At 41.7% G+C, this 26779-nt stretch overlaps 1 protein-coding gene across 4 annotated transcripts in view; it reads right to left on the bottom strand.

The window, feature by feature from the left end:
• The window catches only part of dpp6a (dipeptidyl-peptidase 6a), a 386275-nt gene that overhangs the window by 42221 nt on the left and 317275 nt on the right, over nucleotides 1-26779 (bottom strand). For all 4 annotated transcript variants that reach the window (XM_029694037.1, XM_029694061.1, XM_029694054.1 and 1 more), the window contains one exon: nucleotides 10973-11071. In XM_029694037.1, coding sequence (XP_029549897.1) covers nucleotides 10973-11071 — 99 coding nt within the window. The remainder of the gene's footprint in view (nucleotides 1-10972; nucleotides 11072-26779) is intronic.

Here is a 26779-nt window from a genome sequence, read left to right as displayed (position 1 = left end):
CCAGTTGGAAATATGCTTGATAACGTAATGAGTATGTATGTCAGTTCATTGTTATCTGAGACATTATGATTGATGGCAGGACAACATAAACTGTACCGGAGAAAGTATACACTCTCTAGTTATCAGAGTCACATGGAATTGTTATGCAATTGAAATGTTTGATATTGAAATTGTTTGTTAGGAGATTAAATGTAATTTTAGCTTCCAAATGAGAGAATTGGGTTTTCATAGGGAAAGTGCCCTGCCGATCAGTGGCCAACCCTGTGAAGAGACATGGGGTTATAAACGATGAAACCCCTCCTTTCCCCCTCTCCTCTATATAAGTCTTTGACGAAAAGACATTTCTGTGTTCCAGTACGTGAGGACTGCAGCCTCTACGTTATAAGGACAGACACATATCAAGAACAGAACTAAGCCAACCTCGGCGTGAGCTATGGTATGAACTGGTATGAACTTTGAGCTTATTCACTACAGAAGTGATACTTCCTAGCCGTTGAGTTAGCCGCTGCTAACGTGGGCTAGGAAAGGACGGACGACGGATCCAGTCTAACAACCAGACGAAGATACCACCACGTATCCATTACCACTACAGGAAGATCTGTTGGCCAACCACGGCCAGCATCTACGACCAATCTACCGAAGCGCAGCTCAGAGTAAATATTTATTGCATTTTCCTTTTCCAAATGGGCGGTAATTTAGAATGCATAAGATAAGGTATTTACGATAGCATAGCTGCTGTTTCTGTGTTCCTAAATCTTCCCGCTCTTTCATTCAAGCCCAACCCCCTTTTCCTTTGTGTAACCAGCCATGATACAGGCTCAGTCCACCAGGACGTTTTCTGTATGACATCATATGTATTCTGTGTATTTGTAATTCTGTGTGATTAGTTAGGTATTTAGTAAATAAATAATTAAACTCAATTTTGTATTGCTGATTCAACTTGTTAGCCAGGGTTCGTGAAGATAACCAAGAATTTATAACTTTCATGATGAGATTGAAAATAAGATAAGATTGACTGCTATCGATGTAAAATATTACTAAGTATTTTAAGAGTTTATTCAGAAGATAACAGCTCTATAAACGTTCTTCTGTGGTGCCCCGACTTTCTAGTTAATTACATTTACATGATTAGCTTAATCAGGTAATATTAATTACAGAGAAATAATTTTATAAGTTAGCATGTCATATCACTTAATCCGGCATAGCCAAAGACACGACACTTGCTATGTTGCCGTCTCTTTATGTAGTGTTGTCTCTCTTGTTGTGATGTGTGTTTTGTTGTGATGTGTGTCCTATATTTATATTGTATTGTATTTTTTATTTTTAATCCCAGGCCTCTGTCCCCGCAGGAGGCCTTTTGCCTTTTGGTAGGCCATCATTGTAAATAAGAATTTGTTCTTAACTGACTTGCCTGGTTAAATAAAGGTTAAATAAAAAATACAAAAAATAGAGGAGTGTGTGCAAAGCTGTCATCAAGGCAAAGGGTGGCTACTTTGAAGAATCTAAAATATATTTTGATTTGTTTAAATTTTGGGGGGTTAATAGATGATTCCGTATGTTATTTAATCGTTTTGATGTCTTCACTATAATTCTACAATGTAGAAAATAATAAAAATAAAGAAAAACCATTGAATGTGTAGGTGTGTCCAAACTTTTGACTGGTACTGTATATACACACACACATCAGGACATGAACTCCTACACATCGTAAATCTGAAAATAGAATCCAGTATTTCAGAACATGACATACCGCTTGCATGTCAATATCAGCCTGGGAAGAATTGACATTCGCAATCTCCCACTATCTGCAAGCTTAACCAATGGCATAACACATTTTTGATATGTAAATTCAACCAACCAATAGAAATAAATAATCATTAAATACATATTTCTGCAGTGGCAGTGCAAGTGGAAACAATCAACACAGTTACACCTGCAATCATAAAGACTGTCTCCAGAGTGAGTAAACAATTGCAACAAAGAGATAAAAGTGAATTTAGTTTTCCTATCTTCACAATGACTTTGCCTTTTACCAGACAAGGACGATAAAAGCCTATTTCTGAATGTTGTTTCAGTCGAGCCAATAAGAGCCGAGCAAACAGCTCTGGTTTAGAGTATTAATCAGGGACTACAAATTGTTATGGGGAGCATTCTATATCTGCTGGGATAACTAATTGTCCATCACAATGACATTCATTCACAAAATTATGATTGACAATTCTGGGTTTTTAGATTGCACTGGTCAAATAATGAATGCAAATTATGCAATCAACAGCACTCCAGTTTACTGGAATATATTAACAGCTTCGTATCAGGAGTAAAGATTAAAATATAGTGCATCCTGATTGCTCGTCCCGTCTCACTGAATCTCATCCTGAATCCTAAGTACTCACTTTTTATTTTTCTATCCTTTGAATCCGCACATGTCCATCATATCAATGTAAAGCACTTGAGAGCATCTGGGAAAGAAGTCCATCAATCCATTATATCTTCTAATATGCTATTCCTTTTTCCTGTTTTGTATCCATGTAAAGCTAAAGCTAAGGTAAGCTACTATCCTCTTTCCATCTCTTCTCCTCCCCCTTTAGATATGTTATCTCCGAACTTCATCCTAAACATACACTTGGCTGGCAATATTTTTCAACTGTCTTTCCGCCTGTCTTTTTCCCTCCCTCAGAGTCCAATCTTTATTCTGTATGTAGTTTGTATTTATCCGTTTACCACCTTTCCAGTCACCTGAGATCACTCTTTCTTTCCATTCCAACCATGCACCATAACAGAGTCCATAATTTCAGCCCTCACCCTGTCCTCTTCTCCACCACTTTCCCTCTCTGTCGCTATACAGACTCCCGTCTTTCTTTTCCTTTCAAAGACACCAGGGCTTCCTCTCTTTCACACCATTGCCATCTATTCATCCCTGTTTCACATCACCAAGGGAATTCTCAGTCTTGCTCTCTGACACTCTCCCTCACTCCATCTTGCCCTCTTTCTCCTTCCACTAGGTCTTCATCAGGGCTCTCTTGACCGGCTCGGCGTTAGCCCAGGGCATTGGCATTCCCCTGTGATCTTCACCTCTGCTCCTCCAACATGTCTTATTCATTCAGTCTCCTGCTCTGGGCAACATCCCTCACTCACTACAGATCACAGGAGGACAGTTGTGTGTGTGCGCGAAAGAGAGAGAGAGAAAGAAAGAAATCATATGTACTGTAAAATGAGTTAAAGTGCCATAGACATTCCCCTTTCCAACAACACATCACTTCAAAGACCATGTACCTTGTGAATATTCCCACTTAAACTCTAATGGCTGCTATGATCTCACACTAGCACTCTACCATCCCCTCCTCTGAACCCTACAGCTTTCATTTGACTGTATGCTTTGTACCTGTGTGCCTCATTGAGGCTTCAGGCAAGCCATTCCCTGCACTAACTGAAGATGACAGCTTCATTAGAATGAGAGAATAACCTGCATATCCACAGTCAGCGCAGCTCTGGCCACCAGGCTAGCTTCCAGGAGAACTGAAGTGAAGCTTTACTTCCCAATCCATGGACTATTAGTCAAACATATCTACATATTTTATGCATTTGCACCTGTTTTTTCAGTAAGGGATAAAACACCAAGGACAAAGCTAAAATATAACTCTCTATTCCTGAAATTGTACCTTCTCCTCACCCTCGTTTAGCTATTTTTGTTCTGTCGTCCAGGTTAATTTCCCTTAAAAACAAACCGGTTCAAGCTGCAAACGCATAGTCAATCTGTCCAAAAAGTGTTTTTGATGGCAAATGATTGCCATCAGAAACACTTTAAGTTCCCAGGCCCATCTGTCTTGCTGAATATGATGATATTATAGTCACCGCACTTAACCAACCATGTGAAGGACCTTATTTTCTCCATCTGCTTCCATTTACTTGTCCCATTCTCTCCATTCTTCTTCAGGGAGACACAGCAGCCCATTCATTCTGTTCAGGCCTCTCAATCTTTCCTTTGTAACTCCTGAGTTCTGGCACTATGCCGCAGAAAGACCATACAACATACCACTGCTTGCTTTATACTACCTCTGAGTGCCAACACGGAACACACCACCAAAGAATACTCATACGTTTATCCAAATATATAACCCGATCATTGAGCAGAGCGATGTCTCCCCTTCGATAGAGCTTCCCAGTGGGGCTAAGCTGGTTGATATGGTGACATTATAACCAGTTTACAATCTGAACAGGGTTGTATCATTAAACGACAGGTGAGCGGAGGCTACAATGTATAGCTGGGTGTGAAATGTATTTTTCTTTCCTGTTCCGGGTCATCTGTCCTCCTGAAGGCTAAGAGGACAATGGTTAGACTGCAAAAAAACGCAGCTGGGAGAGAGTTATAGGCGCCTGTCTAGGACAAAATAAAAGGGTGTCTCCCTCCTTCCACCGTATACAGTCTTAAATCTCCGATGCCCTTTGGATTAGGTGGGCTATAAAACTAAATGGGTTTCTAAAACAACTCTAATTAAAAATATTTTCAGAGTGGGGGGAATACTTTCATGTGGCTGTGTGTGTGGCATGGTGTTTGCCACTAACGGTTCAATCTTTCCATTAGCATGTCAGGTCATAGGGTGGTCAGGCAGGAGTAAGCAGCAGGTGACAGAGACATTTATATGGTCTTATGTATGCAGCTTAGGTTTCTCTTTAAGCCGGCTCCTTCCCAATCTGGCCCTCATACCATCATGGCCACCTAATCACCCCCAGCTTCCAATTGGCTCATTCTTCCCCCCTCCTCTCCCCTGTAACTATTCCCCAGGTCGTTGCTGTAAATGAGAAAGTGTTACCTGGTAAAATAAGCGTAAAAATAAAAAATAAAAAACTGTTTGCTTGTACAATTATGATAGTTTTTTAGGATGGAGGTGTGTGAATAATACTCACGCATGTCTTTGTATACATGGAGGGAAGTTTACCTTCTATTGAGTTCAGTCCTCTTGAGGACGTCTACACATAAACTTTTCCCCATGGCCTTTCCTTTATTTCACGCTCTACACTGATGGCGCCGATGATTAAGGCAGCCCCCCACGACTCTCTGATTCAGAGGGGTTGGGTTAAATGCGGAAGACACATTTCGGTTGAATGCATTCAATTGTACAACTGACTAGGTATCCCCCTTTCTGTCCCCTTAAACCTCAACCCACAACTTGAAGAAACCATTTACCCTTTGAATCGGACAACCTTATCTCTGAAAGGGGCCATAGTCAAGCCTCCCTCATACAACAATACAATTACACAACAGAGAGCCTTGCCATATATCTATAGCGTATTGCATGAACCCATTCCCCAAAGTAGGAGGTGAATAGAAGTGTATGAGCTGCCGATGGCTCCTGTCCGGTGGGCTGGATGGGAGTTTTACGTTGATTTACGGTTATCAGCAACACCAATACATTTTTCACCGCCGGCCCATTTGTAGATTCCTACGAGTCCACCGGCCAGTATCAAACCAGACCCATAATTACAACATCAACCTCCTTATCATGGCTTTCACGTTCTTAAATTAGATTTTTTTTTTTCTGCCTCAGAGCCAAAGCACAACACAACAAGTAAGAGTACATAAGATTTGCACAGGGCAGACTTGAGTAAATTACATTAAACATGAATAGAATGTGGTTTTGGTTTAACAGAAATATTGACTGCAAATACATGCTGGGAGGGAAAGGTTAATACACGTCGGCATTGTGACTTATTTAAGATTCTTATTCAGGACAGTGAGAGAGAGAATTCATAGGCCTATAAAGACATTTCTATGGATGTGCTGTGAATTTCATCTATGGTTAAATGCTTAGCCTACTGGATGTTACACTATAACAGACTGCCATTTCCTAAAATATCAAGAGTAAGACCAATGATGTTCTTTCAATGAAATACCAGTAGCACTACCAAACCATCCTACTGATGTATATTGATCAATATCACTCTTTCATATGTCTCTTGCATGAAACTCTGGCGATGACCCATGCTATCTATCCCTCTTCAAACACCAACTTGATGATTTTGAGTTGCAGCTGGTCCAGAACGAAAGATCAGAAACCATAACAGGGCTGTGGGTGGCTGAGTAAGCAGAAGGAGTTTCCTTTTCAATTACTAGCACTGGTCAATGAGGTTAAACGCAGTGGCGTGTATTCGTGGATGCCAATGGAAGCCAGGCTTCCCCAAAAAATGTACCAATAAATACATTTTAAAAACATAGAAAACAATTGATCTCTCTTTGTTTTATAATTTTCCTTCAAGAGGCTGAATGTATCTCACCGGAGAAAGCATCTGAGTGAGTGAAAAAGCACCCCTCTGTCTCTGTATGTGTAACCCATCTATCTGATGCTGTCTGGCCTAAAAGTGCATGACATTTTTGCAGCCCATAGCATTGAATTCAATAGCAAGGGAAGCCAGCGAGCATTTGGCCTCCCTTGATATTTTCTACCCAGTTTAAATTACGATCTTGCCTCATCGCTGCAACTCCCCAACGGGCTCTGGAGAGGTGAAGGTCGAGTCATGCGTCCTCCGAAACATAACCCGCCAAACCGCGCTCCTTAACACCCGCCCACTTATGGCACACATACACAATCCATGTCTCAGTTGTCTCAAGGATTAAAAATCCTTCTTTAACCTGTCTCCTCCCCTTCATCCACACTGATTGAAGGGGATTTAACAAGTGACATCAATAAGGGATCATAGCTTTCACCTGGATTCACATGGTCAATCTATGTCATGGAAAGAGCAGGTGCAGATGAGGATGTGCAAGTATAAATACTGGTGTGCAAAAGAGCAGAAAAGCAAAAACAAATATGGGGATGAGGTAGTTAGTTGGTTGGATGGGCTATTTACAGATGGGCTGTGTACAGCTGCAGCGATCGGTAAGCTGCTCTGACAGTTGATGCTTAAAGTTAGTGAGGGAGATACGTATAAGTCTCCAACTTCAGTGATTTTTGCAATTCGTTCCAGTCATTGGTAGCAGAGAACTGGAAGGAAAGGCGGCCAAAGGGGGTGTTGGCTTTGGGGATGACCAGTGAAATATACCTGCTGGAGTGCGTGCTACGGGTGGGTGTTGCTATGGAGACCAGTGAGCTGAGATAAGGCGGAGCTTTACCTAGCAAAGACTTATAGATGACCTGGAGACAGTGGGTTTGGCGACGAATATGTAGCGAGGACCAGCCAACGAGAGCATACAGGTCGCAGTTGTGGGTAGTATTTTGGGCTTTGGTGACAAAACGGATGGCACTGTGATAGACTGCATCCAATTTGCTGAGTAGAGTGTTGGAGGCTATTTTGTAAATGACATCGGCGAAGTCAAGGATCGGTAGGATAGTCAGTTTTACGAGGGTATGTTTGGCAGCATGAGTGAAGGAGGCTTTGTTGCGAAATAGGTAGCCGATTCTAGATTTAATTTTGGATTGGAGATGCTTAATATGAGTCTGGAAGGAGAGTTTACAGTCTAACCAGACACCTGGGTATTTGTAGTTGTCCACATATTCTAAGTCAGAACCGTCCAGAGCAGTGATGCTAGTCGGGCTGGCTGGTGCCCGCAGCAATCGGTTGAAGAGCATGCATTTCGTTTTAGTAGCATTTAAGAGCAGTTTGTTATAGAGCAAACAATGCAATTATCACAACACATAGGTTGTAATATGGCTTTTTCCCCCTGACTTGGCATCCCCAGGGATTTTACCAACACACCGCTACTGGTTAAACGTGCGTTCTTTCATTTTTTAATTGCAGTCTTTTTTTTGAAGAGGGGGACTTACCTGAACAGACTACGGTGGCCAAAGGCCAGGTGAATTAATTACTTAATTCCATTAAAAAACATGAGGACTTTTAGACTGACCTGCTAGCTCATTACAATCATACCAGTAATCTGAATTTTACGAATGACTGGCACTCTCTATAAAAATTAAGCTGTAAACACTAGGGGGCACTACTTTACTTGTGGTGCTCCTCTAATGCAAATCACCACCAGGCCAGTCATCAGCTCGGATCAAGGTTAAAATATACTTATTTGGCCAACAATGCGTCTGTTTGCGTTCAGCAAATCACTTCTCCCTACATGTTTAGCATACATCAGCCATCAGGACCTGGGGGGGGGGGTCAACCAGAGTGTAGGTGTCATTATAGGCGGACAAGGAGAGCTGCTTCATTCAGACATACAGCAGCTGCTAGAACTCATGCCATAACATTAACCAGGATTTAAATTATCATTGTTGGATGAAAATGATGTTGTTGCTAGGTGCATTTGATTGTGATTTTATGTCGGGGATGAGCATACACAGGATATCAATGTTGCCAACTACTGTGGTCATTGTGGCATGACAAAAAACATAGGAGTTGGCAAGACAGCACAAACAGATCGGGGACAAGGCTAATGTAGGAGAGTTCCATGGAGGCACACAGTGTTGCAAGGTTCCTGTTATAGATTGTGATGAAACAAGGCCGAAGGGTTATTCAAATCTCAACACCTTCATGAGTAGCTTGTGTTGCATGAATTCAATGATGAGGTGGCAGGTAGCCTAGTGGTTAGAGCGTTGGACTAGTGACTGAAAGGTTGCAAGATCGAATCCCTGAGCTGACAAGGTAAAAATCTGTCGTTCTGCCCCTGAACAAGGCAGTCGACCCACTGTTCCTAGGCTGTCATTGAAAATAAGAATTTGTTCTTAACTGACTTGCCTAGTTAAATAAAGGTACAATTAATGAGCACAGCCTTATACTGCCATAAAAGACCCCAAAAAGTATTTGGACTTATCAATGACAAAAAAACATCATCTATTCATAAAAAATTGAGGTTTCATCACAAATGTTTCCCAGGAAATTGATTGATTGCTCAAGGAAAACAGGGATGGCGAAAATATAGAATTCAGGGCAAAATTAGGTTTACAATAAAAACATAAATTTTAGTCCTGTCCTCGGAAGCCAATAATTGCAAATGTTCCCGACAATACTGAAAGCTCGCCGTTCTGCACATCGCGAAGGCTAAACGAATATGACATACTAACAAAGAACTATTTCCTTCTACGGCAGCTGCATCTATAGGCTCCCTAAGAAGACTTTCTTTGCAGGCCAAAAACAGCTACAGTAGAAAGGCATGTCTTTAAGGTGACAACTCATTTCACAGTGGCTGCATACAGCCTGGAAGATGTATGGATGCAAGTATTAATCAGCTATTCAAAGTGACAGAATGCGTCATTCTATTAAATAAGGAAAATACTACAGTATTTATTCTTGGTTTCATGTAGTGAGAAAAAATACTTTTAAAGAGGCACCGATGGTCACATCCAGACAATGCATATTACCCCTGTTCTAGTACAGTTTGCTGCAAGTCATTGACTTTAATTGTTTTGTTGACTATTTTGTGGGTCATGAGAAACACCAGGAACAAGACAATCACTACTGATCAGATATTACTGAATCGGTGAAATCAGTATGTTTAGAGGCCTTGCTTTCAACCATCTAAATGAGTCAGATTAGTAATTATATCAAGGAGGGGAAGGAAGGAATGAAGAAAGGAAGCTGTCTATAGTACTTGAACAGTCCTTGACGTACTGTACTCTGTGTATTCGCCCATCTGCACCCTCTCTTGGAGAGACTAGTGGCTGATAGGAGAAGACGGCTTCATTAGGCATAAGTTAAATCAAAACTGCTTCATTAATCCTTTGGCTGTAAAGTACCTCTCGGAGTCGGGCTCTGATCATTTTTAACCCAGCAGTAAGATAATGGGAGTCTAGCCTGTTTCAACAGTTGCAATTTAAGGTTTGTTTGATTTAATTTTATTTTCCGGGCAACATGTCCAACTAGAATAAATACTTCATTTTGGTGTGATTGACGGTTGGCTTCAAGCACCCTTTCATTGTTTTACATAAGAGGATAGAATTGAGCCAATCCTGTGCCTTCACCCGTTTTAGCAGTTCCCATCATTGCAGTTCCCAAATTGACTGTGTTCTCTTCAATAACTGTGATATTCTCTGAACTGTGTATGTTTAGTACAGTAGTGTACATGCTGGCCCACACCGTGACAGTTCATAATGATGATTGCAGCAATATGAATGCAAAAAGATTAGCTGCAGCTCCTCTTATAAAAACAAGATCTATGGTAACAGGTAATGTGGTTTAGGTGTATATTGGATTTGACAGATGACCGCAGTACATGCCAGCAGGCATGCACACCGTTTCACTTGACATTGATTCAACACACACTCATTACACTGTCATTGCTAACATATACAGTTTAGCTGATTCACTGATGGGCAATGAGATCATTGGTGCAGAAGTTGTTGTTAGTGGAACAAAGTGATCAATCCATGTTATTCACACCATGGTCATAATGATTCTAAATCCATGCTAGCTGGGTAGGAAGCAGAAGTGCCCCATTAAATTCAATAGAAAACAGTGCTGAAAATGTCTTCACGTTCAACCTATAAAATCTACCAAATTAAAACTTTAGAGTTCCTACTGTAACTCAGGTTTATTACCATTACAAAAGAGCTTTACGGATCTTAATTTGATCACCCTGTTTTATTAATATTATTATTATTTTTAATTTTATTTAACCTTTATTTAACTAGGCAAGTAAGTTAAGAACAAATTCTTATTTACAATGACAGCCTACACCGACCAAACCCGGATGACGCTGGGCCAATTGTGCGCCGCTCTATGATACAGCCTGGATGTTGCAGGAAAACCTTTTTTAATTTAGGTTTAAAAAGGCTTATGAAATTTGTAATTTCCATTTTTTAAATTGTATACATTTTCCCTTATTAAAATAATTATAATCCACGTAATAATTCACATTTCCTGTTGCTGCAGGGTTATTTTCCTGCTGTAGAAAACTGGCTCAAATTAAAATTCTGCATGTGTACCTGTTGGTGGGAAATATATAACTCTGTTTGAATGTCCACAGTGAACACATGAGTGTCACCGATATGGATGTCCCACGCCAACCCCTCTACAACATCAATAGAGTACTCACTGTTGATCCACTTGGCCTCAGGGTCGTGAACCTTGAAGTCCTTCCTGAAGATGTCCCCCACGGTCAGTTTCCCCTTGAGGGCCAAGCTGTCATCCTCACCTGCAAGGGACAAGTTAAAATACAATTTTAAATCAATATACAATTTTGAGCATTATCGATTAGAACTAAAGATTAGCAGCGGGTAATTCCAGGATGATCACATACAGAGCATTCAGAAAGTATTCAGACCCTTTTCAATTGATTGGACATGACTTGGAAATGCACATACCTGTCGATATAAGGTCCACAGTTGACAGTGCATGTCAGAGCAAAAATCAAGCCATGAGGTCGAAGGAATTGTCCATGGAGCTCCGAGACAGGATTGTGTCGAGGCAAAGATCTGGGGAAAGGTACCAAAAAATGTCTGCAGCATTGAAGGTCCCCAAGAACACAATGGCCTCCAACATTCTTAAATGGAAGAAGTTTGGAACCACCAAGACTCTTCCTAGAGCTGACCTCCTGGCCAAACTGAGAAATTGTGGGAGAAGGGCCTTGGTCAGGGAGATTAAAACAAGATTGAATTCCTTGGCCTGAATGCCAAGCATCACGTCTGGAAGAAACCTGGCACCATCCCTACGGTGAAGCATGGTGGTGGCAGCATCATGCTGTGGGGATGTTTTTCAGAGGCAGGGACAAATTCTTATTTACAATCACGGCCTAGGAACAGTGGGTTTACTGCCTTGTACAGGGGCAGAATGACAGATTTTTAGCTTGTCAGCTTGGGGATTTGATCATCTGGACAAAAGGAACACCTATGTGAGAATGCTATTCATTGACTACAGCTCAGCATTCAACACCATAGTACCCTCAAAGCTCATCATTAAGCTAAGGAACCTGGGACTAAACACCTCCCTCTGCAACTGGTTCCTGGACTTCCTGACAGGCCGCCCCCAGGTGGTGAGGGTAGGTAGCAACTCATCTGCCACGCTGATCCTCAACACTGGAGCTCCCCAGGGGTGCGTGCTCAGTCCCCTCCTGTACTCCTTCACCGACGTCTGCATGGCCAGGCACGACTCTAACACCATCATTAACTTTGCTGACGACACAACAGTGGTAGGCCTGATCACCGACAACGACAAGACAGCCTATAGGGAGGAGGTCAGAGACCTGGCCAGGTGGTGCCAGAATAACAACCTATCCCTCAACGTAACCAAGACTAAGGAGATGATTGTGGACTACAGGAAAAGGAGCACCGAGCGCATCCCCATTCTTATCGACGGGGCTGTAGTGGAGCAGGTTGAGAGATTCAAATTCCTTGGTGTCCACATCAACAACAAATTAGAATGGTCCAAACACACCAAGACAGTCGTGAAGAGGGCACGACAAAACCTATTCCCCCTCAGGAAACTAAAAAGATTTGGCATGGGTCCTGAGATCTTCAATAGGTTCTACAGCTGCAACATCGAGAGCATCCTGACCGGTTGCATCACTGCCTGGTACGGCAATTGTTCGGCCTCCGACCGCAAGGCACTTCAGAGGGTAGTGAGTACGGCCCAGTACATCACTGGTGCAAAGCTGCCTGCCATCCAGGACCTCTACACCAGGCGGTGTCAGAGGAAGGCCCTGAAAATTGTCAAAGACCCCAGCCACCCCAGTCATAGACTGTTCTCTCTACTACCGCATGGCAAGCGGTACCGGAGTGCCAAAAAGGCTTCTCAACAGTTTTTAACCCCAAGCCATAAGACTCCTGAACAGGTAACCAAATGGTTACCCGGACTAAAACTTCATCCCACCAAAACAGGCTGAAATTTCTTACACTAAAAGGGCATTATCATAATTTTAACAATTTCACAGTATTAATCAAATCACATCAAAGTTTATTGGTCACATACAGATTTGCAGATGTTATCGCAGGTGCAGCGCAATGCTTATGTTTATAGCTCCAACAGTGCAGTAATATCTAGCAATACAATAACCCCAAAATATATAGTTTTAATAATAATAATAATTAAGAAATATCAGAATGAACAATGTCAGAGTCCGGAATATATAAACTACCGTTCAAAAGTTTGGGGTCACTTAGAAACATCAGATTGATCAGAAATACAGTGTAGACATTGTTAATGTTGTAAATGACTATTGTAGCTGGAAACAGCAGATTGTTTATGGAATATCTACATAGGCGTACAGAGGCCCATTATCAGCAACCATCACTCCTGTGGTCCAATGGCACGTTGTGTTAGTTAATCCAAATTTATAATTTTAAAAGGCTAATTGATCATTAGAAAACCCTTTTGCAATTATGTTAGCACAGCTGAAAACTGTTGTTCTGATTAAAGAAGCAATAAAACTGGCCTTCTTTAGACTAGTTCAGTAACTGGAGCATCAGCATTTGTCTGCTCGATTACAGGCACAAAATGGCCAGAAACAAAGACCTTTCTTCTGAAACTCGCCAGTCTATTCTTGTTCTGAGAAACGAAGGCTATTCCATGCGAGAAATTGCCAAGAAACTGAAGATCTCGTACAACGCTGTGTACTACTCCCTTCACAGAACAGTGCAAACTGGTTCGAACCAGAATAGAAAGAGGAGTGGGAGGCCCTGGTGCACAACTGAGCAAGAGGACAAGTACATTAGAGTGTCTAGCTTGAGAAACAGACTACTCACAAGTCCTCAACTGGCAGCTTCATTAAATAGAACCCGCAAAACACCAGTCTCAACGTCAACAGTGAAGAGGTGACTCCGGGATGCTGGCCTTCTAGGCAGAGTTCCTCTGTCCAGTGTCTGTGTTCTTTTGCCCATCTTAATCTTTTATTTTTATTGGCCAGTCTGAGATATGGCTTTTTCTTTGCAACTCTGCCTAGAAGGCCAGCAGTCGCCTCTTCACTGTTGAGACTGGTGTTTTGCGGGTGTAACGGCCGTCGTATGTAGTGGACCAAGGCGCAGCGAGTTGAGTGCTCATAGTGACTTTATTGAACACTGAACAAGCAAAACAAGAAACCGATCGAACGAACAGGATTGCAGGCTACACACACACACAGCTATGCAACAACAACTTCCCACAAAGGGACAGGTGAAAACAGGCTACCTAAGTATGACTCTCAATCAGCAACAACGATGTACAGCTGTTCCTGATTGAGAGCCATACCAGGCCAACACAAAGAAATACACAACATAGACAGATCCTAGAATACGAAACATAGAACATAACCAAAAACCCCGGAATACTGTAAACAAACACCCCTTTACATAAACACATATACTAACACACCCCGAACCACATAAAACAAATACCCCCCTGCCACGTCCTGACCAAACTACAATAACAAATAACCCCTTTACTGGTCAGAACGTGACAGCGGGGTACTATTCCAGCCTCATAGTGTGGAAGTTTATATACACAACACAGGGAAATCACGTTTTTGACTGCACTGGGACTTTAATTAATTACAGAAACACCACATACTATTGAAGTAATATTGGGGAAAGTCAGCATATTGATAATTTTTGTGTCAATGTCTAGATGGCAGTTGAGGCCACGCTCAGCTTGAGGCCATAAACAACATTTTTCTCCCAACAAACTACTATACAATAAGGCCTCAAGCCAAGCAAGCTCATTATCTCCCTGAGAAGGCTGTGTGGAGGACATAGGATTTACCCCCCTCTAGTGTTTATAACTCTATCTTGCCTGTAATGTTTATAACTCTATGTTTCATGTAGTGTTTATAACTCTGTTTCCTGTAGTGTTTATAACTCTACGTTTCCTGTAATGTTTATAACTCTGTTTCCTGTAATGTTTATAACTCTATGTTTCCCGTAGTGTTTATAACTCTACGTTTCCTGTAATGTTTATAACTCTACGTTTCCTGTAATGTTTATAACTCTACGTTTCCTGTAATGTTTATAACTCTACGTTTCCTGTAATGTTTATAACTCTACGTTTCCTGTAATGTTTATAACTCTACGTTTCCTGTAATGTTTATAACTCTACGTTTCCTGTAATGTTTATAACTCTACGTTTCCTGTAGTGTTTATAACTATGTCCCTGTAGTGTTTATAACTATGTCCCTGTAGTGTTTATAACTCTATGGTGGAGAACAAGAAGCAACACTGGGTAATGCATTCTTTCATATGGCACATTTGTTTGACGTCACTGAGTCTTTGAACATACATGCTCAGACAACAGGAGTTGTGAATATATGATTAATGGGGGGAAAACCTTAAGAAAAGGGATGGGTGTTGTGACTAGTGACACATCTGCATCGATTCCATGCAGCGACCATTTCTTTCAAAAACACTGACAAAATTAATTCGTATTTTCAACACATTGTGATCTTCAATTACACCTTTACGATTTCTATTTACACTCAAGACATGAATAGTATGACTATAGCAGTGAGGGGGGGAAAGAAAACAACAGAAGACAAAGTCTGTAATGTAGCAAAACACAATCATCTTTCGCTCTACACTCTGGTTAAGACCGATAGAATATCTGATCAGTGAAATGGGCTGGTCTCTTTACACCAGATGTCTGGGATAACCAGATTCATTTCCGCGTAATTCAAACCATCAGATCTGATCGTGCAAGCTCTCTGTCTGCCGTGTGACTCTTTTCAGATATTCATACAAGGCATGAAAAAAACCTAAATGCAATATCTGATTTGTTTCATTTGGTTTCTGTAGCAGAGATATTCAGTCACTTGGAGAAAATGAGGAGTAGGGATTGTAGAGGAGAGAATTGTAGCTAAACCTTGGAGGGGATATTTAAATTAGTAGTGTCTATTGTAATACATGGACATCTGATGAAGACCAACATAATGCCAATGGAGGTCATATCAAGGACAACATACATGTTTAAAGGAATCATCAAATATTTTCTTCATGATTCACTTAATCAAGGAAGTTTTGAGGTCAGCTTATTGCCCAGTAAAAGTGACACAATAAGTTAAGAAGCAACCAGAGACAAAATTGAATTTTCAGTACTATAAGCCCATTAGTTGATGCTCTCTCACAGGTTGCAAAAGTAGAAGCAATCTTTTCTGCCCTTTCATTCCACAGTAGTATCACTTCAAAACAGATAACAATGTTAGGTCAGAAAATCGCAACTTTTCATCAGTGTCCAAAGACAAAGTCAGAGATAAGATGGTAAATCCAGTTAAGCTGTTCCCTTGGGTTTTAAAGAACTAGTGTTCAGTTGGGTTATAAAGAAACAGTGTTCAGTTGGGTTTTAAAGAACCAGTGTTCAGTTGGGTTTTAAAGTAACGGTGTTCAGTTGGGTTTTAAAGTAACGGTGTTCAGTTGGGTTTTAAAGAACCAGTGTTCAGTTGGGTTTTAAAGTAACGGTGTTCAGTTGGGTTTTAAAGTAACAGTGTTCAGTTGGGTTTAAAGTAACGGTGTTCAGTTGGGTTTTAAAGTAACAATGTTCAGTTGGGTTTTAAAGAACCAGTGTTCAGTTGGGTTTTAAAGAACAAGTGTTCAGTTGGGTTTTAAAGAACCAGTGTTCAGTTGGGTTTTAAAGTAACGGTGTTCAGTTGGGTTTTAAAGAACCAGTGTTCAGTTGGGTTTTAAAGAAACAGTGTTCAGTTGGGTTTTAAAGTAACAGTGTTCAGTTGGGTTTAAAGTAACGGTGTTCAGTTGGGTTTTAAAGTAACAGTGTTCAGTTGGGTTTTAAAGAAACAGTGTTCAGTTGGGTTTTAAAGTAACGGTGTTCAGTTGGGTTTTAAAGAACCAGTGTTCAGTTGGGTTTTAAAGTAACGGTGTTCAGTTGGGTTTTAAAGAACCAGTGTTCAGTTGGGTTTTAAAGAACCAGTGTTCAGTTGGGTTTTAAAGAAACGGTGTTCAGTTGGGTTTTAAAGTAACGGTGTTCAGTTGGGTTTTAAAGAACCAGTGTTCAGTTGGGTTTTAAAGAACCAGTGTTCAGTTGGGTTTTAAAGAAACGGTGTTCGGTTGGGTTTTAAAGAACCAGTGTTCAGTTGGGTTTTAAAGTAACAGTGTTCAGTTGGGTTTAAAGTAACGGTGTTCAGTTGGGTTTTAAAGTAACGGTGTTCAGTTGGGTTTTAAAGAAACGGTGTTTGGTTGGGTTTTAAAGTAACAATGTTCGGTTGGGTTTTAAAGAAACAGTGTTCAGTTGGGTTTTAAAAGTAATGGTGTATGGTTGGGTTTTAAAAGTAAAGGTGTTTGGTTGGGTTTTCAAAGTAACAGAGTTCAGTTGGTTTTAAAAGTAAAGGTGTTCAGTTGGGTTTTCAAAGTAACGGTGTTTGGTTGGGTTTTTAAAGTAACGGTGTATGGTTGGGTTTTCAAAGTAACGGTGTATGGTTGGGTTTTCAAAGTAACGGTGTATGGTTGGGTTTTCAAAGTAACGGTGTTTGGTTGGGTTTTCAAAGTAACGGTGTTCAGTTGGGTTTTTAAAGTAACGTGTTTGGTTGGGTTTTTAAAGTAACATGTTCGTTTGGGTTTTTAAAGTAACGGCGTTCGGTTGGGTTTCAAAGAAACGGCGTTCAGTGTTGCAGTAGTCTAGTGTGAGGGGTTATAGCAGGGGAAACGGCGTTGCAGTAGTCTAGTGTGAGGGGTTATGGCAGGAAAACTGTGTTGCAGTAGTCTAGTGTGTGGTGAGGGAATAATGACAAGCGAACCTGGGGAGCTTTCTGTTCACATTGCCCTAAAAGAAAATGGAACCGGACCATGAAAGTCAGGCTAATCGATGTCAGACCACCTCTTGAGTAGTGGAGGCTCCTCAGAGGAGGAAGGGGAGGACCATCCCCCTCAGTGAATTTCATACAAATAGTGAAAACATTCAAAAATGTATAATTTTAGATAAAACTACACTAAATATATCAATGTCACCAAATAATTGATTAAAACACATTGATTTGTAATGAAGGTCTACAGGAGCCTCAGCAGCACACTATAGGGTAGCACCATTGTGTAGCCGGAGAACAGCTAGCTTCTGTCTTCCTCCGGATACATTGACTTCAATACAAAACCTAGGAGGCTCATGGTTCCTTCCATATACTTGACCCTATCCCCTCCTCTCTTCTCCAGACCATTTCCGGAGACCTTCTCCCCTACCGCACCTCGCTCATCAACTCATCCTTGACTGCTGGCTACGTCCCTTCCGTCTTCAAGAGAGCGAGAGTTGCACCCCTTCTCAAAAAACCTACACTCGATCCCTCTGATGTCAACAACTACAGACCAGTATCCCTTCTTTCTTTTCTCTCCGAAACTCTTGAGCGTGCCTTCCTTGGCCAGCTCTCTTGCTATCTCTCTCAGAATGACCTTCTTGATCCAAATCAGTCAGGTTTCAAGACTGGTCATTCAACTGAGACTGCTCTTCTCTGTATCACGGAGACTCTCCGCACTGCTAAAGCTAACTCTCTCTCCTCTGCTCTCATCCTTCTAGACCTATCTGCCTTTGATACTGTGAACCATCAGATCCTCCTCTCACCCTCTCCGAGTTGGACATCTCCGGCGCGGCTCACTCTTGGATTGCATCCTACCTGACAGGTCGCTCCTACGAGGTGGCGTGGCGAGAATCCGTCTCCGCACCACGTGCTCTCACCACTGGTGTCCCCCAGGGCTCAGTTCTAGGCCCTCTCCTATTCTCGCTATACACCAAGTCACTTGGCTCTGTCATATCCTCACATGGTCTCTCCTATCATTGCTACGCAGACGACACACAATTAATCTTCTCCTTTCCCCCTTCTGATAACCAGGTGGCGAATCGCATCTCTGCATGTCTGGCAGACATATCAGTGTGGATGACGGATCACCACCTCAAGCTGAACCTCGACAAGACGGAGCTGCTCTTCCTCCCGGGGAAGGACTGCCCGTTCCATGATCTCGCCATCACGGTTGACAACTCCATTGTGTCCTCCTCCCAGAGTGCTAAGAGCCTTGGCGTGACCCTGGACAACACCCTGTCGTTCTCCGCTAACATCAAGGCGGTGACCCGATCCTGTAGGTTCATGCTCTACAACATTCGCAGAGTACGACCCTGCCTTACACAGGAAGCGGCACAGGTCCTAATCCAGGCACTTGTCATCTCCCGTCTGGATTACTGCAACTCGCTGCTGGCGGGGCTCCCTGCCTGTGCCATTAAACCCCTACAACTCATCCAGAACGCCGCAGCCCGTCTGGTGTTCAACCTTCCCAAGTTCTCTCACATCACCCTGCTCCTCCGCACACTCCACTGGCTTCCAGTTGAAGCTCGCATCTGCTACAAGACCATGGTGCTTGCCTACGGAGCTGTGAGGGGAACGACACCTCCGTACCTTCAGGCTCTGATCAGTCCCTACACCCAAAGAAGGGCACTGCGTTCATCCACCTCTGGCCTGCTCGCCTCCTTACCTCTGCGGAAACACAGTTCCCGCTTAGCCCAGTCAAAACTGTTCGCTGCTATGGCACCCCAATGGTGGAACAAGCTCCCTCACGACGCCAGGACAGCGGAGTCAATCACCACCTTCCGGAGACACCTGAAACCCCACCTCTTTAAGGAATACCTGGGATAGGATAAAGTAATCCTTCTAACCCCCCCCCCCAAAAAAAACAAACAAGATATAGATGTACTATTGTAAAGTGGTTGTTCCACTGGATATCATAAGGTGAATGCACCAATTTGTAAGTCGCTCTGGATAAGAGTGTCTGCTAAATGATGTAAATGTACTTACACAGTAATTATGACAACTTCCAGAGGACGTCCTCCAACCTATCAGAGCTCTTGCAGCATGAACTGACATGTTGTCCACCCAATCAAAGGATCAGAGAATGAATCTAATACTGAAAGAACAAGCTACATCTAGCTAGCACTGCAGTGCATAAAATGTGGTGAGTAGTTGACTCAGAGAGAGAGAGAGAGAGAAAGACAATAGTTGAACAGTTTTTAACAAATGAATTTCTTACAAAATTAAGGAGAAGCATGAGAAAGAGAGAGCTATATTTCTTTTACATTCACTTAGCTAGCAAATGCAGCTAAGCAAAGTGATCATGCTGTTTTTATGTGGCTGCTATGAAAGTGAACTGTTTGCGTGTGATCAGGGGTGTATTCATTCCACCGATTCTGTTGAAAAACCTTTCTTAAACGGAAGCAAACGGAGCAAAGCATACCTGAATTTCTCCAATAGAAACTCTAGTTTGCAATTGTTGGACTAATGATTACACCCTAGATCAGCTAGATGCAGGCAGTATTAATGTGTCACTGTCTGTCACCTTGATTACTCAAAATTCTCTGGACCTGTGCACCTACGTAAACTTTAATTCATAGGCTAGGTTGTTGCAACCTCATGATGGGTACAGGTAAAATTTCAGTATTATGTAGTAGCCTAAAACTATCAATGTTACATTGAGCTAGGTGAACGGAATATGAATGACAGTCATCCATTATGGTGTAATAGAAATAAGACCATGCTCATCATTTAAAAAAAATCATCCTCCCTCATCTTAAGCAGCACTGACCGCCACTGCTCTCGAGATGGTCTCAGTTCGAGTTCGCTTCAGGGGCTCTTTTGAGGGGAGTTCCTGTTCACACTGCACCAAAAATTACGCAAACCGCACAGAGTTCTCAAAAATTGGCTGAAAGGGACCAAGTATGAAAACACCCTAAGACAGCGGAGCGGAGGTTCCGAGACAATGTACACGTGAGTCCTCTAAAAGTCACTGTTGTCTCTGGAGAGGCAACAACTAACGTGGCGTGGCTGCCTGTTACGCCCAATCTGAACACAACATTCTGTGCCACACATGTTCCCTCTCCGGGGATTTCAGAAGCATATTGCCTCATTAACACACACCAACGCGCAGTCACACCAATACAAAAGGAAAATGTTGTCCTTGTAATCCAATCATACTGCATCTGTGGCAGAATGTTCATGGATTGTAAAAGTGTACATAAATTGTACGCTGTGTATGTCAATGTGTTTGCCTGTTTATTGTGTGTGCAAACACTTGTGTGTGTGTGTGTGCCCTCTCAAGGTTTAGACTGGAGGTCTGTTGGGATTTGGGTTGCTAATCGTGTTACAAGAGTCAGAGAAACATTCTGCTTTCCTTTGATAGGAAATAAAACTTGCAGCTATATTGGGATTCAAAAATGAAACGTCAAGGCTTAAAGGACATTCTAGATTGTCGATTACTGCACACCAATAATTTTAACAAACGGAAGGCAACTGAAACCACAGAAAACCCATGTATTTCCCTCCCTTCAAACATAAAAAATAACACCTTATGGGCAATCTTGCCAGCCTGCCACATGAGTTCTGTATGATTGCAGGGGTCAGTGTTCAGGGACAGAAGTACAGTACCTATTATAGGCCAGTAGCTGTATTTCACAGAGCTGGAGGCAGAGACAAGGGTATATAAGAGCTATAGCCAGTGATGGAAGGAGTCTAGTTCCTCCTCTGATGACTTCAATGAGCTGTCAGTCAGTCAGCATGTAATTCAGTCAGTCAGTCAGTCAGTCAGTCAAAATATCAATCAGTCAACATGTCAGTCAGTCAGCATGTCAGTCAGTCAGCATGTCAGTCTGTCAGCATGTCAGTCAGTCAGCATGTCATTCAGTCAGCATGTCAGTCAGTCAATCAGCATGTCAGTCATCATGTCAGTCAGCATGTCAGTCTGTCAGTCAATAATTTAGCATGCCAGTCAGTCAGCATGTCAGCCAGTTAGTCAGTCAGCATGTAAGTCAGTAAGCATGTCAGTCAGTCAGTCAGCATGTCAGTCAGTCAGTCAGTCAACATGTCAGTCAGTCAGTCAGTCAGTCAGCATATCAGTCACTCATTATGTCAGTCAGTCAGTCAGTCAGTCAGTCAGTCAGTCAGTCAGTCAGTCAGTCAGCATGTCAGTCAGTCAGCATGTCAGTCAGTCAATCAGCATGTCACTCCTCAGTCACAGAAACACCGCCCCCCCCCCATAAAGACAGCGGTGAAACCCTGACCCACTTGTACTGATGTGGAGCATGTGCCATCCCAGTGATGGATCCATCTGTGACTTAGCTACAAGAGCGAGCAGCTAGTCATTGTGAGTAAAGAGAGAAGTTGAGAAAGTGAAAACCATCAGGACCCAGAGTTTTTGTCCTGATGTTTGGCAGGGTAACATTCATCAACAAACTTCTGTTAGTGAGTGGGAGGAGACATGCCAGCTCAATTCATAACAGCATTCATAAGGTCTTCTACGGAAACTCCCCACATGAAAAAATACTATAGTTCACTATGGTATAAATACTATAACTTTCACACATTAGACTAAAGTCTAATGTCCGCAAAAACACCACAGTGAATACTGTGCTATTTGCTGTAGTATACTATACTATACTGTAGCGTTTACAGTTAACTATAGTACAAATATTGTAGTAAAAGAAAACTGTAGTATATAATATATGTAAGGATCGACATTTAATGAAATACAGACATGATACAGAACAGGAATAGCGTCTGGACAGGGGAAAAATCAATGCTGACATGGAACAAACTGAGGAGCACAGAGATATAGAGGGAGTAATCGACAAGGTAATGGAGTCCAGGTGAGTCCAATATTGCGCAGCTGCGCGTGATGATGGTGACAGGTATGCGTTATGAAGGGCAGCCTGGAGCCCTTCAACGTCAAAGAGGGAGAGCGGGAGCAGGCGTGACACTATAGTAATTAATGTAGTGTTTTTGTAGACTGTGGTATTTTGTAGTATTTACTGTAGAGTTTTGGTGGACTGTAGTATACTGTAGTATTTACTGTAGTGTTTTGGTGGACTGTAGTATTTATTGTAGTGTTTTGGTGGACTGTAGTATACTGTAATATTTACTGTAGTGTTTTGGTGGACTTTAGTATACTGTAGTATTTATTGTAGTGTTTTGGTGGACTATAGTATACTGTAGTATTTACTGTAGTGTTTTGGTGGACTGTAGTATAATGTAGTATTTACTGTAGTGTTTTTAGGACATTACTGTAGTATTTACTGTAGTGTTTTTGAGGACATTACTGTAGTATTTGTGTTTGTGTTTTACTATATTTGATAGTTGTGGAGGCTTTCTCCTTGAGGAAACCTACTGGAGAAATACTAAAATAGCACATCTTCCATAAGGTAGGACTTGGGTCTGAACAGACAGTTCAGAGGTTCTGCTCTTGTCTAAAGCCTGTAGAGATATATACGGTCTAAACTTGCAGGTTTCTATGGGTGGCACATTGGGATATGGGGGAGGAGAATGGGCAGGGTATATGCAAATTAAATACTGTAGTGTTTACTATATTTTACAGTGTTGTGTCTTTGTGGACATTACTGTCATATTTACTACAGTTTTTTTGTGTGGATAATACTGTAGTATTTACTATAGTATTCTACAGTATACTACAATATTCTATAGTAAGTACTACACATGTTAGAGGGATACTACAGTTTTGTAGTATAGTATGCTACAGTCTTCTGCAGTTTACTGCAGAATTCTATAGTGAGTACTGTAGGATTCTATAGGCAGCTGTAGTATTTGTTTATGTGGGTCTGGTGTACAGATGGATCCGCATGTCTTGTTTAAATGACTATTTACTGCATTGAGCAGTACAGAATGGTGTCAGAATCACGAGGGGTAGGTTAAGAGGTGGAAGTGGTGATTTTGGTGCAGGATTATTTGCACAACTGGACTGCAGGTTGTGTAATATGTCCAGGGAGTTGGACTCCCATCTCCTGGAAAAACCTAATCCTTAACAAATACACCAAACTCAGTCAAAGCAAACACACATGTATTGGTCTTCAAGGAATCACTTTAAAGAAGTGAATAAAGCCAGAAGCAGATAAGAAAAAGCGGAGAAATCACTCAGCCCCATCATCCAGTTGTTGTTTTGGGTTGTTGTGGATAGCTAATTAATCCACTAAATCTCCTTAAGCCTCTTTTTATTAACCAATGGATTTTTTATTTGATCAAATTTTTACCATTTGATGAAATAGCCCTACAAACTCCCAGTAATGAGTAGTCTGTGAAAGCCAACTGGGATGCCCTTTGTGAAAAGTTCTGCTTGGGCACACTGTGTAGGAGTTTGAAGGGAGGCAATGGGGGATTAGGGAGGGTTGCAAGCTGGAGATGTCACATGTCCAGTCTCCACAGTCCCCTCTGACTCCCACAGTCCCTTTCTGCTCCAGAAGTCAGGCCGGTACTGGGAGGGAGTCTAAGACCAGAAGAGGCAACGGCAGAGGGGAACAGTTTGTGTCAGAATCTGGTTTAGCGCTGCCAACTCAGGACAACACATTGCCCCAGACGGGGGTTCAATCCTCAGGTCTGCCCTGATGGCTGTCACTTTCACCTCTACATTTCCCCTCACAGCTGTCTCTAAAATATGAAAAGAGAAATGAAGAAGAAGGGGGGAACAGTTCACACCTACAGTAGGAGCTGACAAGGTGTTGAGACCCTTTGGCATCTGGTACAGTACTCTAGTGCTGCAGCCTAAATTGGTCTATTGTATCTACCACTGGGTAAGTCACTACAGTCAGTTACCTGCAAACTACTAAAAATTGTGCTAATGGAAGGTTGAATGTCTTGTGTGCTTTATGCCTTTCACGGTAGGCCACATAACTCATGCACACTTTCTCTTGGATACAGTTGGTTTGGTGGGCCCATGCATCAGATGAAAACTGGTGAGGGGAAACTGAAGAACTACTGTACTTCAGGATACTAAACCAGATAAATCTCTGGGAGGAAATATGCCGACATGGACAAAACCTTGACTCTACAAGAAACATAAATAAAAACAACAAAGCAAGCCTACATAGTAATGTTTAGGGTTGCAAAGCTACCGGTAGTTTACCAAAGTTACCGGATCTTCCGTAATTTTGGTAATTAACAGAAAATCTGTGGCAATCTATCATAACTTTGGTAATTTATGACTTTGATAATATATACTTGAATAAGTATTCAAAAATGTATTAATGTAGTTTTAATATCTGCGTCCATATTGCCCATGAGTGTCTAGTAGATAGGCTTTATGGTTCAAGAGAAAATATCCTATTAATAATAAGAAAGAATCTAATCAACAATTGCATGATTTTTTATTAACTCTGCAACTCATCCAACTATTGACTTTTTTCACAATTGCCTCCAGTTTGACGCCAAAACATTGACAACTGAGATAGTATAATAAATAAAAAAGTGTGTAAAAATATATAAAGGATATTTCATGCTAAAACCTTCATATTAAACACCAATGGTATTCATTAAGTTGATGGTTTATATTTAGGATAATGTTTTACAGTTTTGTCATTCAATGTTTGGGGGGGAAATCATATTTTTTATTAATTTCATTTATTTGTTGTGATAAGGCCACGAGAGATAATTACAGACACCTGTGATTATCTGAAGTACCCAAAAGGGCCACTAAATATTTTGTGATAGATTACATAAAATCCTTGAAATATACCAAAATTCTGGTAGTTTTGTCACACTCTGATCTGTTTCATCTGTTTCACCTGTTCCTGTGATTGTCTCCACCCCCTCATTTTTACATTTGACATTTTAGTCATTTAGCAGACACTCTTATCCAGAGCAACTTACAGTAGTGAATACATCCATTTCATCCATTTTTTTTGTTTTTGTTGTACTGGCCCCCCGTGGGAATCAATCCCACAACCCTGGCATTGCACACACCATGCTCTACCAACTGAGCCACAGGGAAGACCCTCCAGGTGCTGCTTATTTTCCCCAGTGTACTTATCCCTGTGTTTCCTATCTCTCTGTGCCAGTTCGTCTTGTATGTTTAGTCAAGTCAACCAGCGTGTTTTTCCCGTACTCCTTTTCTATTCTCTTCTTATAGGCCTCCCGGTTCTGACCCCTGCCTGACTCTGGACTACTTTCCTGCCTGCCTGATCATCCTGCCTGCCCTGACCTTGATTCTGCCTGCCCTTCGGTACCTATTGCACTCTGATCTGGTTTCGACCTTTTTGCCTGTCCACGACCATTCTCTTGCCTACCCCTTTGGATTAATAAACATTTTAAGACTCCAACCATCTGCCTCCTGTGTCTGCATCTGGGTCTCACCTTGTGCCTTGATAAGTTTAGTGGTAAACTTGGAAGGTTTCCAGTAATATACCCACCCTTTTTCAAGCCTAATAATGAGTATTAGTGATAAAAATGCCATTAGTCACTTCCACATGGGATTTCACATCCAAATAATACATATTTACATACAGATTTATCAGGACAAGACAGCTAAATGATCCGAGACACTGAATACACAGTAGATTGAAATGTGGGAGGAAAGCTTCCTGTTTTGATTATGTACATTTGATAGCAGACATATGAAAAAATGCAAGAAATGGATTAAATGCATCCATTTTCTTCACACGGTTAAGAAAATGACTTAAGCATCTGGTTGAATGTCAAAAGTAATCTTTCATCGACTTCAAGCCAAAACCTTCAAAAGTAACTTGTCTCAGTAACTTGGTAATAATATATATTGGCATTTAAATTGATCGATATGGCATCTCCTGAATATAAAACACATCAAGGGGCTCTGTGAGCTAAAATATAAGCAGATGGCCTATTGATTAGCTTTTCATGTAAATCTTCCCAAACAGAGCTTGAAGGTCGTTCATTTCTTATTTTTTGCCCAATTTCTTTAAAAAAATATATATTTTATTGGCTGGCTTCCAGGTTAAATGGGCATTGTGTCAAGAAGCAGTGTGGCTTGATTGGATTGTGTTTCAGGGGACGCATGGCTCTCAACCTTCGCCACTCCCGGGTCCGTACGGGAGTTGCAGCGATGAGACAAGACTATAACTACCAAGTGGATACCGCACACCAATGTGTTGGAGGAAACTCTGTACACCTGGCGACTGTGTCAGCGTGCACTGCGCCTGGCATGCCACAGGG

Source organism: Salmo trutta, chromosome 2 (assembly GCF_901001165.1).
Source record: "Salmo trutta chromosome 2, fSalTru1.1, whole genome shotgun sequence".
NCBI lineage: Eukaryota > Metazoa > Chordata > Actinopteri > Salmoniformes > Salmonidae > Salmo > Salmo trutta.
This window is presented reverse-complemented; position numbering and strand designations above follow the sequence as displayed.